This window comes from Erinaceus europaeus, chromosome 4 (assembly GCF_950295315.1).
Source record: "Erinaceus europaeus chromosome 4, mEriEur2.1, whole genome shotgun sequence".
In the NCBI taxonomy this organism is placed as follows: Eukaryota; Metazoa; Chordata; class Mammalia; order Eulipotyphla; family Erinaceidae; genus Erinaceus; species Erinaceus europaeus.
The window spans coordinates 104,718,930-104,737,122 of NC_080165.1; the positions used below are offsets into that span (position 1 = coordinate 104,718,930).

Here is an 18,193-nt window from a genome sequence, read left to right on the forward strand (position 1 = left end):
CTTTCCCCTTGCAAGTGGGGACTGTGGACTTGAACCTGAGCCTTCGCATATTGTAACATGTGAGCTCAACCTGGCCCCTACATTACTTTTTAAAAATGATTTATTCATTTATTTATTGTTGTTGTTAGTTAGGACAGAGAGAAATGGAGAGAGGAGGGGAAGACAGAGGGGGAAAGAAAGACACCTGCAGACCTGCTTCACTGCCTGTGAAGCGACTCCCCTGCAGGTAGGGAGCCGGGGCTTGAACCAGGATCCTTATGCCGGTTCTTGCACTTTGCGCCATGTGTGCTTAACCCACTGCACTACAGACCGACTCCCTCATTTATTTATTTGAGAGAGAGATAGAGAGAGAAGAAGAAGGAGGAGGAGAGCAGAGCATTACTTAGGTATGCATGATGCCAGGGATCGAACTCAGGACTTTCTTGCTTGACGGTCCAGCATTTTATGCACTACACCACCTCCTCCACTGTTTAGCTCCTACATTCCTTCATTTTAAAATGAAATCCTGGGAAGACTTCCGGCATAACTGTGCTAACAGCCGTAGGGTCCCAGGGGCATGAGCTCTGACTTCATTCCACAGGAGGACGGAGGGGTCGGCTTTCTAATTTTCTGTCATGTGCTGTAGTCTTAGGAACTTTATCATCTTTCTTGATTGTATCTTTATATTTTTCCCCTTTATGCTGATAGAAATTGAGAGAGGAGGGAGAGACACACATACACAGAGAGAGAGACACTTGAAGACCTACTTTACCACTTGTGAAGCATCCCCCTGCAGATGGGACTGGGGACTTGAACCCCAACTTGTACATGGTGATGTGTGTGTTCAGCCAGGTGTATTGCTGCTTGGCCCCTTGTCTTTATATTTTTATTTTTTATATTTATTTATTTTTCCTATTGTTGCCTTTGTTGTTTTTTATTGCTGTTGTAGTTATTATTGTTGTTATTGATGTCATTGTTAGATAGGACAGAGAGAAATGGAGAGAGAAGGGGAAGACAGAGAGGGGGAGAGAAAGATAGACACCTGCAGACCTGCTTCACCACCTGTGAAGCGACTCCCCTGCAGGTGGGGAGTCAGGGGCTCGGGCCAGGATCCTTATGCCCATCCTTGTGCTTTGCGCCACGTGCGCCTTGTCTTTATCTTAACTGGCCGCTTCTGTTTTATTAGTGCCATGGACTCATGAAGTTCTTTGAGAGATTAGTATGCATTAAAATAATTTTTCCCATTGCTTTACTGGATTGGTGTGGTTTTCCTTAGGGTCAGTTAGTCTGATGTTTATTTGGGGCTCTCCTGTCTTGTGAGTTCACAGTCAGGAAGAAGGGATAGGAGCCTGAAGGAGGGCTGAGGGGAGTCCTCAGAGGCTTTCCCACACTGAGTCCTATAAAGCGGGGATGGAATTTCCTTATGTATGGAGCAGGCTAGGAATTCCAGTTGTCCCAGAAAGAATGTTTTTGTTCTGGAGAAAGATTTGACTGCTTTATTCCAGGGAAAGCTAATGCCTTTCTTTATCTCTGCCCCCTTTCTCCCTCTCTCTCTCTTTCTCTCCCTTCCCCCCTCCTTCCCTTCCCTCCTCTTTCTTTCTTTCTTTTAAAAATATTTTATTTGTTTTTGATAAAGACAGAAAACTTGGGAGGGAAGAGGAAAGGAGAGAGGGAGAAAGATAGACACAGATTTAACTGCTTCCATCTGCCCCCTTTCTTCCTTCCTCCCTCCCTCCTGCCCTTTTTCTTTCTTTCTTTCTTTCTTTCTTTCTTTCACAACAAGAGTTATTTTTAGGACTTAGTGACTGCACAGTTACACCATTCTTGGCTGCCATTTTTTCCTTTTTCCTTTTTTATACATTAGAGGTGAGAGATTGAGAGAGATAGAAAGGGGGAGACAGAGAGACACCTCCAGCACTGCGTCACCACTTGTGATGTTTCCCTCCAGCAGGTGGGGACCTGGGTCTTGAACCTGGTCATTTTGCATACTAATGTGTATGCTCTATTTTCAAAGTTAATTTAACTTAATTAATTTTATGCCACCAGTGATTACTGGGTTTCAGTGCCTACATGACAATGTCACTCTCCCAGTGGCCATTTCTTTCTTTTTTCTTATAAGGACAGAGAGAGAAATGAAAAAAAAAAAAAAAGAAAGAGAAAGAAAAACACCCATTGCATTTTTATACCATTTAGGAAGCTTACCCCAGCAGGTAAGGCCCAGGGGCTTGAACACAAGTCCTCACTGCATTGTAATATGTGTGCTTAACGGGTACACCACAGCCCGGCTCCCACTCTTTTTTTCTTTAAGATTTATGTCTTATATTTGTGTGTGTGTGTGTGTGTGTGTGTGTGTGTGTGTGAGAGAGAGAGAGAGAGAGAGAGCTCAGAGCACCACTCTGGTATATGAGGTGGCTTGCAAACCAGTTTGCTGCTGCATTAGCTCTGAGCTACCATTCTTTCCCTGAACGCCTCTAGTATGGGGGACCCAGAACTCTGCTTCTCTCACCAGACAGGTGCTTGCCTAGAAACCTCCTAGGGAGATTCCTGTGTTCTTCTTTTCTTCTTCTTTCTCCTTCCCCTCCTCATCTTTCCTCTCCTTCTCCACCTTCTCCCTCTCATGACCAGGGCTTCACTGTTTATTATTATTATTATTATTATCTTTATTTTTTATTGGATAGAGATAGCCAGAAATTGAGAGGAAGGGAAGATAGGAAGAGAGACAGCTGTAGTACTGCTTCACCACTTGTGAAACTTTCCTTCTGCAGGTGGGGACTGGGGGCTTGAACCCGGGTCCTTGAGTATTATAACATGTGTAGTCAACCAGGCACACCACCACCGAGCCCTGGGCTTCACTGTTTAGGTTGACTTTTTCAAAAAGACAGTCAGACAGACACAGAACACTGAATCTTCCTTCAGTACTGTGGAGGTTGGGCTTGAACCCAGGTCTTGTACTTGCCAAAGACAGTGCAAAATTCAGGTGAGCTATCTTGTCACCCAGTCCCTACATTCTCAGTAAGGTTTCTGAGACTCTGGGTTTCTGGGAACAGTGCCAGGAGTATGAGTGCAAAGGACAGAGAGCTCCATCCATGGCCTTGGCAGGGGAGCAGTCCAGCCTTTGGGGGAGACCCTGCGTGCTGGGTGCTGGGCAGTGACGGCAGGAGGCGTGGGCCCCCAGCTGGGCTTCTCTTAGACCCTTTTTCCCTCAGGACCTGTTTCGGGAGACCCTGCAGACCCTGCGGAGGCTGATCGAGGCATTGGTCGCTGAGATGCCATCTCGGATCCAGCACTACCTGGAGGTCAGCAGAGTGGCTGCTCAGTGCCATCATAGGGTACCCAGCCAGGTGGCCAGCATTCAGATCAGATGCAGCCTCTCAGCCCTGCAGGCCACAGGCAGGGTGGCTTCTCCTGGAGGCCCTCAGCGAGGACCTGCCCCTGTGTCACTCCTGGCCTCTGGCCTTTGTCGGCTGCCTGTCACTCCTGTGGACAAGCCACACCCAGCTCTGCCTCCATTTCACAGCTTTTCTCTCTCTCTCTTTCTTCCTGCCTGCCTGCCTTCCTTTCTTTTTTTATTTTATTTATTTATTTATTGGATAGAGACAGAGAAATCAAGAGAGATGAGAAAGATAGCAAGGAAGAGAGACAGAAGGACATCTGCATCACTGCTTCACCACTTGCAAAGCTTTCCCCCTGCAGGTGGGGAGTGAGGGCTCCAACCTGGTTCCTTGTCCTATAACAACTAACTCCCTCCCTTTCATCCATCCTTCCTTCCTTCCTTCCTTCCTTCCTTCCTTCCTTCCTTCCTTTCTTTCCTCTTTTTTTTCTCTTCCTCCTTCTCTCTCTCTCTTTCCCCCTCTCTCTCTGCTTTATAATAAAGACACTTTTCGCTGGGCTAGGATCCACCCTACTCAGAGTGAGCCCACCTTAATTTGAATTCATCTGCAAAGATCCTATTTTGCCACTGAGTCACGTTTTGAGGTTCTGTATAGATGTGGATTAGGTGGGGTACGTTATGATCCCATTAAACTTGGGAACAGAGAAGCTGGGGAGCAGTGCAACTGGTTGAGTGCACACAGTACCATAAAAAAAAATCCCAGTTTCAAGCCCCCTGTCCCCACCTGCAGGGGGAAAGCCTCACAAAAGGTGAAGCAGTGCTGCAGGTGTCTCTCTTTCACTTCCCTTCTCTGCTTCTCTCCCTCTTCTCCCCTCTCAATTTCTCTGTCTTATGTCAAATAGAAGAAAAGTGAAATAAAATAAGGTTGGGAACAGAATAGCAGAACCATTGATGAGTGTACAGATCCATTCAGTATGCTGATTAAAAGCAACTCCCTTCTAGGTTGGAGAGTTAGCTCACCAGGTAGGGTGTATATCTTGCCATATATGCACCCCTGGTTCAAACCCTGGTACCACATGGGAGGTACATGGCACCTGAGGAAGCCCCCCAACCTTTATAATTTGTGATTAATAGTGGTTTACAAGATTGTAAGATGACAAGGTCTAGCTCCACACCATACCTACCATTACAGCTCTGTGGCCCCACCCTCCCAACAACCACCAGAATTCTCATAAAGGTTCAAAGATAGCTTGTTAAACCTGTTTTTTTCCCTTATATGATACTAAACAAAGACTGCACTCAGGATCTCACACATAGATTCTACTGATGAACCACTTCCTGAGTCCAATATTTTAATGAGAGGAATGGGGGGTGGTGGAGAGGACAAGCGTAAAGTACTGCTCCACCATCCATGGAGTTCCACTTGTTGCTCTCTTGTGTCAGGGATTAAACCCTGAGCATGTGGTCTACCACTGAGCCACCTCCTTGGTCTTATGTGTTTATTCTTATTAATGCTTAAATGGCCCCACCTTGGGGTAAGGTAGTGGTGCAGACATTATTATGGTCATGGACCTGGGTTCAAGACCCTGCTTCCCACCTGCAGGGGAGAATTCTTCATGAGTGGTGAAGCAGGGTTGCAGGTGTCCCTCTTTCTGCTTCCTGCTCTATCCCCCCCTCCTCTCTCCATTTCTCTCTGTCTCTATCCAAAAAAGAAGAAAAATCATCAGGAGTGGATTCACTGGTACAGGCCTTGAGCTCTGGCAATAACCTTGGTGGCAAATAATAATAATAATTAAAAAAAAGTGGGAAGAGATGAGGAGGGATGTGTCAACCCATTGAAGTGAATAACAGTGAATATAATCTGAAAGTCACATCTCTTTTTTTAAAAAAAATTCCATTTGATTTTATTAGACAGAAACAGAGAAATTTAGAGGAAAAGGGGAGATAGAGAGGGAGGGAGACACCTGCATACCTGCTTCACTGCTCTTGAAGCTTCTTCCCTTGCAGGTGGGCCCAGGGGCTTGAACCAGGGTCCTTGTTCATGGTAATGTGTGCACCCAACCAGGTGTGCTCAGCTGGCTCCCATGACAGCCACTGCACCAGCCTAAAAGCAGAAAGTGCTGATGGAGTGTTCTAGCACCCATGCAGGGGTGAAGCAGGGGCTGGGGGAGCCGAGGTCTTGGTGCCAGGCCCACCTAGGATCAACCTCTGGGCATGAGAATCCCCATTCCTAGCACCCTGCTGTCCTCTGGAGTGCAGCTGGACAAACCTCCCCTCTCCTCTCCCTGCCCTGCAGCTCCTGGACCCCTGGCTGAACTCTCAGAAGGACAATGAGCGGGAGCGGGCCATGTGGTGCACAGCTCGCATCCTCGGCTTTACTGCAAAAATGAACACCTTCGGAGTGAGTGGATGCTTCCTGGCCCCTTGCCACCCAAACTTGCTCTTGATCTCAGACCTTGCTGTGCCACTTTTTTTTTAAAAAAAGATTTTACTTATTTATTAATGGGAAAGATAGGAGAGAGAGAAAGAACCAGACATGTGCATGTGCTGCTGGGGATCGAACTCATGATCTCATGCTTGAGAGTCCAGTGCTTTAGTCACTGTGCAACCTCCCAGACCACAGTTTGTCCTGTCTCCTCTCCTCTTCCTCTTCCCTCTCCTCCTCCCTCTGGTTCCCTTTGATCTCACTCCTCCCAGCAAGCACTGCTGAACACTCCTCTTGCTCACACACTTGGTGTCCTGGTGGGTAGGTTGTAGGTGACCAGGACAGCTTTGTGCCTTCAGGGACCTCACAGTCTATGGGGCAGATAGGTCAGACTGGAGGCAGCTTCATTATAAGGGACAGCAGGTGTGCAAACACAGTGGGCATAGGAGATGAAAAACTAACAGCAAATAGTTGCAAGTGAAGGGATCAAGGAAAGCTAACTGGAGGAGGAGGCATTTGAGCTAGACTTGAAGGATGAACAGGTTGTCAAGGAGCGAGGAAGTGAAAAATGACTCTCATTCCTGAGGCACCAAAGGTCCCAGGTTCGGTCCCTGGCACCACCAGAAGTCAGTGCTCTGGTTAAAAAAACAAACAAACACCCCAAATCAACCAAACAACTAAGCAATAGCAACAGCAAGTAGGGAGAGTGTAAATTCATTCCCAGCCCAAGAGGGGGCACAGTGGATAAATCACTGGATCCTCAAGTATGAGGTCTTGAGACTCAGTCCCGACATCACTTGTGCCAGAGTGATGCTCTGCCTTTCTCCCTCTCCTTCTATCTCTCCTTAATAAGTAAATGAAAACAGTAAAACATAATAATAATAATAATAATAAAGTTCAAAATTCTTTGGACTGGGGAGGCAGAATGATGGCTCTGTAAAAGACTCTCTTGCCTGAAGCTCTGAGGTCTCAGGTTCAATCCTCAGCACCACCAAGCCAGAGCTGAGCAGGGATCTAATCTATCTTTCTCTCTGTTTTTCTCTTTCATTAAAAATAAACAAGTAAATAAAATATTTTAAAAAATAACTGAAGGGGCCAGGCAGTGTCTCACCTGGTTGAGCACACATGTTATAATGAGCAAGAAGCCAGTTTCAAGCCCACAGTCCCCACATGCAGGGGGGAAGTTTCAAATCGGTGAAGCAGATCTGCATGTCTCTCTCTCTCTCTCTCTCCCTCTCCTTCTCTATCTTCCCTACCCTCTTGGTTTCTCTCTGTCACTATAAAGTAAATAAATAAAATATTAAAAAATAAAATAAAACATCTTGAAAGAAGTCTATTCCACAACTAGGCTCCCCTGTGCCCACAACAGCCACAGCTAATGTCTCTCTGGGCTCCCTCCAACTTCATCATGTCCTCCTTTCTGTCTCTGGCATTGCATTCCTTGCTCTGACTTGTTTTCTAGGGGTAACCTAGCCTGAGGGAGTGGCTGGCACAGCTGTGACAACTCTCCCTGTAACTCCTCCATCCCACCCCTCAGACAGAGATCGAGTTCACCCGGCTGGGACGGTTGGTGAGGCTGCTGGCCATTCGCTGCCAGGACCCCGTGGACAACATCTGTTTCTTGTCCTCCCAGGCCGTGTACAACCTCTACTGCATTCTGCTCCTGCAAAAGCGTATGTGGGGGCCTCCCCTCCCCTTCCCCAAAGTCCTGCCTCCCAGTATGTCTCTCAACACCCTTTCCGACAGCCTACTTGCCCAGGGGAGAGTCTCCATCCATCCATTCATTCATTCATTCATTTTTTATATTTATTTATTTATTTTCCCATTTGTTGCCCTTTTTGTTTTTTTATTGTATTTATTGTTGTTGTTATTGATGTTGTTGTTGCATAGGACAGAGAGAAATGGAGAGAGGAGGAGAAGATGGGGAGAGAAATATAGACACCTGCAAACCTGCTTCACTGCCTGTGAAGTGACTCCTCTGAAGGTGGGGAGCCAGAGGCTCCTACTGGGATCCTTACTCTGGTCCTTGTGCTGCAACATGCGCTTAACCCATTGGGCTACTGCCTGACCCCCATTCATACTTTTTTTAAGTGAGAGAGAGAGAGAGAGAGACAAGAGCCCCGCTCACCTCTGGCTGATGGTGGTGTTGGGGGTTAAACCTGGGACCTCAAAGCCTCAAGTGTGAGAGTCTTTTTCAGAGCTCTCATGCTCTCTCCCCCACATGGGAACAGTTCTCTTGAAGAGCCCCATTTCCACCTGTTCTGCCCCTGCTATAAATCTGACATGTGCAGGCTCACCGGCCAGGAAAACTCACCTCTCTTTATCTCAGCATCCACTCTCTCACCTCCAGCCTCTGGCCAACCGCCTCCTTAGCCTGGCCCAAGGCGACAGGTGCCCTAGTTGGCGTGGGACTCCCTGGCTAAGGCGACAGGTGCCTTAGTTGGCGTGGGACTCACTGGCTGTGGGAGAGGAGAGCTGGAGGAGCCTTCAGAGAGCTGGAGGGCTGGGGCCGTTGGCTTCCTTTCAGAGCTGGGAAGGAAGAAGCAGGGCCAGTGGGAAGAAGAGGGCCAGGGTCAGGTCTACAGCGCCCACGTGTTCTACAACAACACTTTCAAGATCGCCAAGGTGAGGGGCCAGCGGCAGGGCGGGGCCAGTGACTGCGGAGTAGATGGTGGCTAGAATTTTTTTTTTATATTTCTTTCCTTCCTTCCTTCCTTCCTTCCTTTCTTCCTTCCTTCCTTCCTTCCTTCCTTCCTTCCTCCCTCCCTCCCTCCCTCCCTCCCTCCCTTTTCTTCCTTTCATCCTTTCTTCCTCTTTTCCTTTTTTACCAGAGCACTACTCAGCTCTGGTTTATGGTGGTCCAGAGAATTGAACCTGGGACTTCAGAGACTCAGGCATGAGAGTCTTTTGCAGAACGATTATCCTGTCTCCCCCAAAATATATATAACCAGAGCCCTGGTCAGCTTTGCTTACAGTGGTGCTGGGAATTGAGGCTGGGACCTCAGAACCTCAGATATGAAATCCATTTGCTTATAGCCACTGTGTCCCCAGCCTAGGGCTAGTATTTTATTTGTTTATTTAGGATAGAGACAGAGAAATTGAGAGGGAGAGAGAGAGACTGCAGACCTGCTTCACTGCTCTTGGAGTTTCCCCTGCAGGTGGGGACTGGGGGCTTGAATCCCTGGTCTTTGCACACTGTAACAGGCACACTCCAGTGGGTCTGACCTGCCTGGCCCCTTGCACTCTTCTCCCACCTCCCTGTCCATTAGTATAGCTTTAAACAGATGTTTCTGGCGGAACTTCTCCTGCCGCATACTCTTCCTGGAGCATCCCCAGTCCTCACCTCTCCACCTGCCTCCCCAGAAGTGAGTGAGTGCTCCATGCTAATGCTGCTCGGTGAGCTCAGGGGAGACTCAGCCTCTCAAGAGAGACGGCACTAAGTGATGCCCTGAGTCCCAGCCCCTCCCTGCAGAGTTTGTCTCCTAACCCCTGAACCCCACATTACACTCCCCCCAAATCCACTGTTCCCAGTGCAAGGGTTCTCTGGGCAATCAGCAGCCTGCAGAGGCTCAGGACACTTGGCTGTAACTCGCCTGGGGAGGTGCTCCTCAGCCTGGGCCCCACGCGTGTCTCCTTCCTGCCCATTGCAGGCATTTGCAGAGTACTTTACTCAGTACCAGCTCACCAACCTGGTGCTGACAGCCATCGAGGGCCTGACCGACACCAGGGCCAAGGTGTCCCTGGCTGCAGCCCAGCTCATGAGTGCCGTCATGAAGGAGCGGGGCCGGGACATGCTGAAGGTACCCTGGGAGGCCCTTGCTGACCCAGCCCAGCTGCAGGCCCACCTCTGCAGACCAAGAAAATGTCTGGTTGGGGGTTGGGTTGTGGCTCACCTGGTTGAGCACACATGTTACAATGTGCAAGGACCTGGGTTCAAGCCCCTAGTCCCCACCTGCAGGGGAAAGCTTCGTGAATGGTGAAGCAGGGCTGCAGGTGTCTTTTTGTCTCTATCCCTTCTTATCTCCACTTCACTCTTGATTTCTGGCTATCTCTATCCAATAAATAAATAAAGATAATAAAAAATTAAAAGAAAAAAAAGAAAGGAAATGTTGGGTTGGGTGGGCCTGGAGCAGGCAAAGTGGGTAAGATGTTGGACTCTCCAGCATGAGATCCTGAGTTCAGTCCCTGGCATTGCATGTGTCAGAGTGATACTCCATTCTCTTTCTTTCTCTACCCCCGTCCTCATCAATAATTAAATGAATTCTTTAAAATAAAGTAAAATGGGGAGTCGGGCTGTAGCGCAGCGGGTTAAACGCAGGTGGCGCAAAGCACAAGGACCGGCATAAGGATCCGGGTTCAAACCCCGGCTCCCCACCTGCAGGGGAGTCGCTTCACAGGCGGTGAAGCAGGTCTGCAGGTGTCTATCTTTCTCTCCCCCTCTCTGTCTTCCCCTCCTCTCTCCATTTCTCTCTGTCCTATCCAACAATGACAACAACAATAATAACTACAACAATAAAACATCAAGGGCAACAAAAGGGAATAAATAAATAAAATAAATATTTTAAAAAATAAATAAAGTAAAATGTAGCATGAGGTTAGTTTTCTCTGCAGTTCCATTGAGTTATGATATTTGCAATATTTTTTAAGAATTATTTTGAGCTGGAAACCTTTGTAGTTATTTATTTGTGAGAGAGAAGCAGAGGGAAAGAGAGCCAGAGCATCGCTCTGGTATATGCAGTGTTGGACATCCAACTCAGGACTTCCTGCCTGCCAGTCCAGTGCTTATTTATTTATTTATTTATTATTGCCACCAGGGTTATTGCTGGGGCCTGGTGCCTGCTCAACAAATCCACCACTCCCAGAACAGAGCAGTCTTTTTTTTTTTTTTTTTTTTTTAACAGGACAGAGAGAAATTGAAAGAAGGGAGATAGGGAAAGAGAAAGACACCTGCACCCCTGCTCCACTGGAGGGTTTGAACCTAGGTTTTTGCACATGGTAAGGTGTGTGTTCTATCCTATAAGTCCAGTGCTTTGTCCACACAGCTACCTCCCAGGCTGCAGACATCTGCTATCATGAACTCTACCTGCAGTGCCTCCCGTGAGGCACTCCATGGTTCTGGGGTGTAGCTGACTAGAGTGAGCCCTGGTCAGCACAACATTTGTTGGGGATTCAATTTGCTTCCGTTGGGGTGGAGGGGTAGTAAAGGCTATGCTGTGGATCTTAATGTCAAGCTCACAAAAAGACTCTTGCTTTTATAAGAGTTTTCTTTTTATACTCAAGTGTAGAATTGGGAAGATTTTGTTTAAATATCTAATTTCCCAACTTCCCCAGGTAGGGGTGGGGGGACCTTTAAGGCGGTGTCCCATTGGTCAGGCCCCTGAATGGTTGATAGCCCTTCTGCATGTGGCATGGGTCTCCAGAGCTCCCTGACTGCAGAAGTCTTTGATTTATGGGATTTGTCTGGCCTCCACACCAGGAAGGGGAGGTCTCTCTGCTTTTGTCCTTGAGGTGTCCTGGCGGGTGGGGGAGGAGGACTGTTTGAGGGCTAGAAAAGAGCTCGGTGGATCCTCACATCCAGTGCCAGCTGGTTAACAGCTGCCTTGGTTTCAGGGGTTCTGTCTAGTTCCTGGGAGGGCTCTGTGTCTCCTACACCCCCCCCCCCCCCCCCCCGCCACACACACACAAGCTCCTCCCTGGGTCTCAGGCCTCGATCTCATACCTCCCTCCTCGCCCCCTGTCATGGCTCCCAGCACCCCAGAGCTCTACCTTAAGATCAGAGTCCCTTTGAATTTGGAGTGCTGGTGTGGGGGGCAGAAGAGGAAGTACTGAATCTCCTCCTTGCACTCCCAGATTGAGGAAGTTGTGGAGGGTATCCTTGAGCGCCTCAACGCACAGCTGGAGCCCAGCACGAAGGAGGAGGTCCTGCGGGCACTCTGTGCACTGGCGGGCAATAATGCCCATGTTGTGGTGCCCATGCTACTCAACAAGCCGCTGCCCTGGAACAGGTGCCTGCCCTCTGTCCTCCTCCCACTATCCCACTCCCGGCCAGCCCCTGGATCAGCCCCCCCCCAGCACTCTCAACCAGTCCCAGTCCAAGCTGCCCAATCCCATTCATGCCCCAGGCTCTCAGCAACCCCTTCCCATACCTAGCCCCAAATCCCCCTAGCCCCACCTCAGCCCCCCAGATCTAGCTCCCACTTAGCCCCCCTGCCAGCCCCAGCCCCAGGAGCCCCCCACAACCCCAGATTAGCACAAAGACTCTTCACCAGGGTTGCCACTCCTCTAGACTCACCACATGTCACCTCCACAACCCTGGCCAAGCCCTGGACCTCTTCTCATGGAGCTGACCATGGGGTTCAGGACACAGCTATCCCTGGGGAGGTGGCCACAGGGGTCAGGACACAGCTGTCCCTGGTGCAGGACCAGCCTTACTGCGTGGAGGATGTTTGGCACACATACCAAGACTACCCTCAACATCTTGCAGCTGCTCATCGGAATCCTGGAAAAGCTGCCTCCCAAGGAGGACACCAGGGAGATGGCCTTCCAGCCCGTGGCGGTCAGCATGGGGAGTGGGGGCAGGGCAGGCCCATCTTCAGTGTGAGGAGATTGCCTTGGGCGGATTCCTCACTCTAGGAGCTGCATTGGGGGTCTGTGGCACGAAAGTGGAAAGGAGAGGACTGTGGGTGCCTAGAAATGGCTTGGACAGAGTGTGCCCCAAACAAAACAAAGAAGTGTTTTCTGTGAAGCTTTAGCACTCACCTCTCCTTATTTATTTATTTATTTATTTAATGAGAGAGACACCAGAGTCCTGCTCAGCTCTGGCTGATGGTGCTAGGGAATGATGGTGCTAGGCATGAGAGTATTTTTCAGAACCATTATACTGTCTACCCACACCCCTTCCTTTGGTTTCTAATGTCTAGGGAGGATAGAGAAAGCTGATGGCATTCTTGTTCCTTCCCCTGCCCCAGGGATGGGCTGTGGGCACCCTCACCAACCCAGGTCTGAATGAGCATGACCCCTGGGTATCACAGGAAGGACAGGACTTGCTTGTGGGAGACTGACAATTCAGTTCCCCATCTCCACATGCTCCCCTCCCCAGGTGACCTGTGCCCTGTGTGAGATGTTGTCGGGGTGCCCGTGCCAGGGTGCTGTGCAGGAGCTCTACCCCCGCCTATTGCTGGCCGCACTCTGCCACCTCTACTGGGTGATCGAACAGAGTGCCCCCCAGAAGATGGTGGTGTACAGCAAGGAGGGGGAACAGGGCAGTAAGAACAAGCCCTTTGACCCCACAAGGTGAGCCTGTGCAGGGGGCTCAAACTGTGTATCCCAGATGCTGCCCCTGGGGTGCTAGTGATAGAGCAGAGCTCTGTGAGGCCTAGTAGGTTCTCAGATGGCTTCCTGGCTTCTCAGTCCATCTCATGTCCATTTTCCTCCCAGTTAACTCATGGTCACGTCCATGTTCATAATTCACTTGACTGAGAGAGGTGACATGACCAGGTCACTGCCCTGCGGCTTCTCTGTGCACTTGTGCAAAAGCTGGCCATCCTCTGGCTCAGCTTTGCCGTCAGCTATCTCCTCACATAAGTCACCACTAGTAACCAGGGCTTGGGCTCCTAAGTAAGTGTTATGGGTTTCCCAGGCAGAGAGGCAGGACACCCGAGGCTCTAATGCAGGAGGTTGTGTTTATTCTGCGTCAGGCCCAGCCGGACTTGTGTCCACAGGAGGATGGGCCCAGCACAGTGGTGCTGCCCTTTTACATAGTTCTCAGCCTTCCCATAGTCACTCACAGAAACAAGCTTCACAGGTGACTTTTCCTTTTGTGTGTACAGAGAGCACAACTTGTTTGGGTTATTATCAGACTCTTGGGCAGAAGAAACAGATTCTAAGGCCACTGACCACGGGCACTAGGCTGACAGCTGACTCCTTCTTGTGTGTGCTGGAGGAGGGCAAGATGGCTGCCAACTGCATTTTCCTTTCACTAAAAAGTGAACCCTTGCTTCTCTCTCTAGAAGTTAAGCCTTGCTTGCCTCATAAGTGGTTATTACACCACCCTCCACCCCCTCCCCCTGCCCCGCCCCACACCCCACCAAACCTCAGGACATGTTATTCAAATGAAATCTGAATGTGAAAATAAAGAAAACTGTAGCCTGGGAGGTGGTACAGTGGAGAAAGCCTTGGTCTCTCAAGTGTGGGGTCCTGAGTTCAATCCCTGGCATTGTATGTGCCAGAGAGATGCTCTGCTTCTTTCTCTCATTAATTAATTAAATTTTTAAAAGGGGGTGGATGTTGGTGTTGGAGCATGAGCCTGTGCCCTGGCTGGGGTTGAGCCAGCCTGGCTTGCCTCTCTCTCCCCTTCCTTCCACAAACTCATGACCGGTGGGGTCTTCAGCTGTGCCCTGGAGGTGGTGAAATTGGTGATCTTGGCAGCCAACTATGAGGGCGTGGTGACTTATGCCAACCAGCACCACTGCTGGGAGCTCCTGTCCTCCCCTCAGTGCTACTACATGGGGATCATGAACTTGGCCAGGTGGGTCTTGTCCCAGGCCTCCCCAAGACCCAGCCCAGCACCCTCCCTCCCAGTCTCCCATACCCCATCCTTCTCCGCTACTCCAGTGACCCTGGGCTCACTCACCATGTCACCTCCACCCCCCACCAGTGGCATTGTGAAGAACTGCAAGCCTTCCATTCTGCACCGCATCCTGAACCTGGTCAGGAACCTCCTCAACAGCCCAGATGAGCGGCAGAAGACCCTAGCCAGGACCTTCTATGCACAGGTGAGGGCCTGGGAGGGTCACGGAGCCAGGGTTGTGGGGCAGGGGTCAGCGACCCCACAGCTCTCCATATGGAGAGAGAGGACAGCAGGAGACTCAGTCTTCTCAAACAGAGCTCCCTTCCCAGGTGCTTCAGGGGCTAAAACAAACAAACAAACAAACAAACAAAAAAGCCATGGTGGTACACCTGGTAGTGTCCACGTTACTATGCACAAGGACATGGGTTTGATCCCATGCACCCCACCAGAAGGGGGAAGAAAAGCTTCATAAGTGGCGAAGCAGTGCTGCAAGTGTCTCTCTTTCTCTCTTCCTCTCTATCTCTATCCTCTCAATTTCTGTCTTATCAAATAAAGAAAAAATTACGTGGTGGGGGAAATGTCTATTGGGAGTGGTGGATTTATTGTACAGGCACCAAGCCCCAGCAATAACCCTGGTGGCAGTAAAAAATAATAAAAAAAAATAAAAAGGCTTGTAGGTATTTTATGTGTTTTATGTTCCCGGTAACATTTATGCAATGAACAGTGCCATTTGGCTGGACTTCCTAATCACCTAAAACACCTAGTCACCAAAACATAAAATAAGGTGTTGGCTTTTCAAGTTTGAAGTCCAGAGTGGGGCTCTGGTTCTCCCTCTCCTACCCTCCATTAATTAATAAACAAATCCTGATGACTGGGCACAAAGGATAAGTTGTTAGATTTTCTCTTTTTTTATATATTTATTTATTTTCCCTTTTGTTACCCTTGTTGTTTTTCATTGTTGTTGTAGTTATTATTATTGTTGTTGTTATTGATGTCATTGTTGTTGGATAGAACAGAGAGAAATGGAGAGAGGAGGGGAAGACAGAGAGGGGAAGAGAAAGACAGACACCTGAAGACCTGCTTCACCACTTGTGAAGTGATTCCCCTGCAGGCGGGGAGTCAGGGGCTCGAACCAGGATCCTTACACCGATCCTCGCACTTTGCACCATGTGTGCTTAACCCACTGTGCTACCACCGGACTCCCAGATTTTCTTTTTTAATTTAATTTTTTATCTTGATAGGACAAAGAGAACTTGAGAGGAGAAGGGAGATAGAAAAGGAGAGAGACAGAAAAACCTCAGCAACACTTCTTCACTGCTAATGAAACTTCCTCTCTGCAGGTGGGGACTGGGGGGTTGAACCTGGGTCCTGTGGTAATGTGTGTGTTCAACCTGGTGCACCACCACCTGACCCCTAGGAGCTGGACTTTTAAGCATGAGGCCCCAAGTTCAACCCTAGCCATTGCATGTGCTATAGTGATGCTGTGATTCTTTTTTTTTTTTTCCTCTTTAGTTAATAAATAAATAAACACAAAAAATAAGCATGAAAAGTCTGGGATGCGGTCAAGGAATCTGGTTCACCTAGAGTGACCTGTGGCCTTTTTTGGTGTTTGTCCCTCAAGTTTTAGTGGTCAGTCTCTGACCCATCTCTACTGGTCAGTCTGAGTGGGGGCAGGAAGTGGGTGTCCGGGGTGCTCATCCCTCCCTCCCCCAGCTGTTATCTCTTCGTTTCACAGCTCCTCTGGCACCGCTCGGTAGCTGAGACCCTGGGGCAGGACTTTTTGGGCAATCTGGTCAAGTGGATCAAGGAACCCAATTTCATCATGAAGGAATTGGGACTCCGGGGAATCAGCAACCTGGCCCTGCACCCAGGACAGGTGAGAGTGGGTGTAGCCTGGGGTGGCAGGGGCAGGGGATAAAGCACTGAACTCACAGGCATGAGGGCCTGAGTTCAATCCCCAGCATCATATGTGCCAGAGTGATGCTCTGTTTCATTAATTAAAAATTAATTTAAAAAATTAAAAATTTTATTTAAAAAAATGGTGTGGAGGGCCAAGCATGGATTTGACCCCTTGACCCCTGAGGCCATCAGACCTTTCAACCCTCTCTCCCCCACCCCTCAGTCAGCCTTCTGCTTTTTCAATCTCCATGGCTGCTTATTTATTTATTTATTTTCTATTATTTCTTCATTGGATAGAGACAGAGAGAAATGGAGACGAAGGGGAATAGATACATACATACATAACATACATACATACATACATACATACATACACTTGCATGGCTTCACCACTTGTGAAACATCCCCCTGTGGGGGGGGACCAGGGCCTTGAACCCAGATCCTTGTGAATGGTAACGTGCTCTCAACTGGGTGCACCACCACCACCTGGCTTCTGCTTCTATTTATTCATTTGCCACCAAAGTTATTGTGGGGTTATTATTGGGGACTCTGTGGCTGCACAGCCTATTGCACCAGTGGCTATTTATCCTTTTTTATCTGAGAAAGAGACACTGAGAGGGGAGCGAGCGTGATACAGAGAGATAGACACCTGCAGCACTGCTTCACTATTCTTGAAGCTTCCCCCCTGCAGGTGGTGACCAGGGGCTTAAACCCCTGCGCACCATAAGCTGTGCACTCTTCCCGGCTTGTCCTGGTCCCCCAGCCCGGCTGTGCTCATGGGGTGTCCCCTCCCACAGCCCGAGGTTCTGAAGAGCCAGGTGCCACTGCTGCGGGACTGCTTGAAGGCCGAGGCGCGCGTGACACTGCAGGCAGTGAAGGGCCTGCGCAACATCATCTGCCACAGCAAGGGCGAGGACACCAAGGGGGTCTTCAGCAGCGTGGCCCGCCATCTGCGCCCACTTATCAATGACGTAGGTGGCCAGGTGGGCGGGGGGGGGGAGCACAGGTCATCATGTCCATTCCCTAACTCACAGATGCAGCACTCTCCAGCTCTCCATTTCTCTCTCTTCCCTCTTTTTAAAATTTTTAACATGTTTATTTAGTAATGAGAGGGATAGGAAGAGAGAAAGAGAGAACCAGACATTACTCTGGTACATGTATTGCCAGGGATCAAAGTTGGGACCTCATGCTTGAGAATCCAAAGCTTTATCCACTATGCCACCTCCTCCCTCTTTCTCTCTTTCTCTCCCCCTCCCCTACTTCTGTTTATTCCTGTCTTTCTCTTTCTTTTTTCATTGAAGGTGAGAAACAGAGGAGAGACAGAAAAAAGAGACACTTGCAGAACTGCTTCACCATCTGTGAATATCTATTTTCTACATCATGTAACCTCAAAGGAATCACTAACACACCTAGTTGAATTGCTCTGTGTAGCTAGAATGCCCTGGGTACAGTGGGACATGGGACGTGAGCTGTGGGGAGACTGGAGTGGGTTGGCAGAGCAAGAGGGACAGCTCCCCCCATCCATGCCTGCCCCCAGGAGCGGGATCAGGTGAGGATCACCACCACTTGTGCTCTGGGACACATGCTGCGGCAAGTGGACAGATTCAAGCCTGGCACCGTGATCCGCAAGGAGATCTATACCTTCCTGGTCCCATTGCTGCTCAGTATCCAGGACAACAACAAGGAGGTGGTCAAGGTACTACCCCTCCCCACCACCACCACCACCTCGGCCTGTGCCCACTACCCACACACCCTCAGGGCTGGCCCTGAGCATGGTCCCCTACTTTGGTGCTTTCTGTCTTGTCCTGGTCTGGCATCACTCCTGGAAGCTTCTCTATGCCTCTTGATATGAACAAATCCCATGGTCCACCTGCTCCTGACTACTAAGGGATGGGGAGATAACATAGCAATTCTGCAAAAGACTCTATTGACTGGGTCTCTGATGTCCCAGGTTCAGAACCCCATCTCCAACATTACCCAGAGCTGAGCT

General features: G+C 49.4%; 1 protein-coding gene across 7 annotated transcripts in view; it reads left to right on the top strand.

Moving 5' to 3' along the window:
* Positions 1–18,193, top strand: part of LOC132538132 (maestro heat-like repeat-containing protein family member 1) — a 74,381-nt gene that overhangs the window by 42,671 nt on the left and 13,517 nt on the right. For 6 of the 7 annotated variants that reach the window (XM_060190300.1, XM_060190301.1, XM_060190304.1 and 3 more), the window contains 13 exons: positions 3,186–3,275; positions 5,607–5,711; positions 7,273–7,408; positions 8,263–8,360; positions 9,386–9,535; positions 11,586–11,740; positions 12,156–12,291; positions 12,835–13,028; positions 14,125–14,262; positions 14,392–14,509; positions 16,040–16,180; positions 17,001–17,174; positions 17,741–17,899. In XM_060190300.1, the coding sequence (XP_060046283.1) occupies positions 3,186–3,275; positions 5,607–5,711; positions 7,273–7,408; positions 8,263–8,360; positions 9,386–9,535; positions 11,586–11,740; positions 12,156–12,291; positions 12,835–13,028; positions 14,125–14,262; positions 14,392–14,509; positions 16,040–16,180; positions 17,001–17,174; positions 17,741–17,899 (1,794 nt within the window). The remainder of the gene's footprint in view (positions 1–3,185; positions 3,276–5,606; positions 5,712–7,272; positions 7,409–8,262; positions 8,361–9,385; positions 9,536–11,585; positions 11,741–12,155; positions 12,292–12,834; positions 13,029–14,124; positions 14,263–14,391; positions 14,510–16,039; positions 16,181–17,000; positions 17,175–17,740; positions 17,900–18,193) is intronic. The other variant, XM_060190303.1, reaches the window with a different exon arrangement.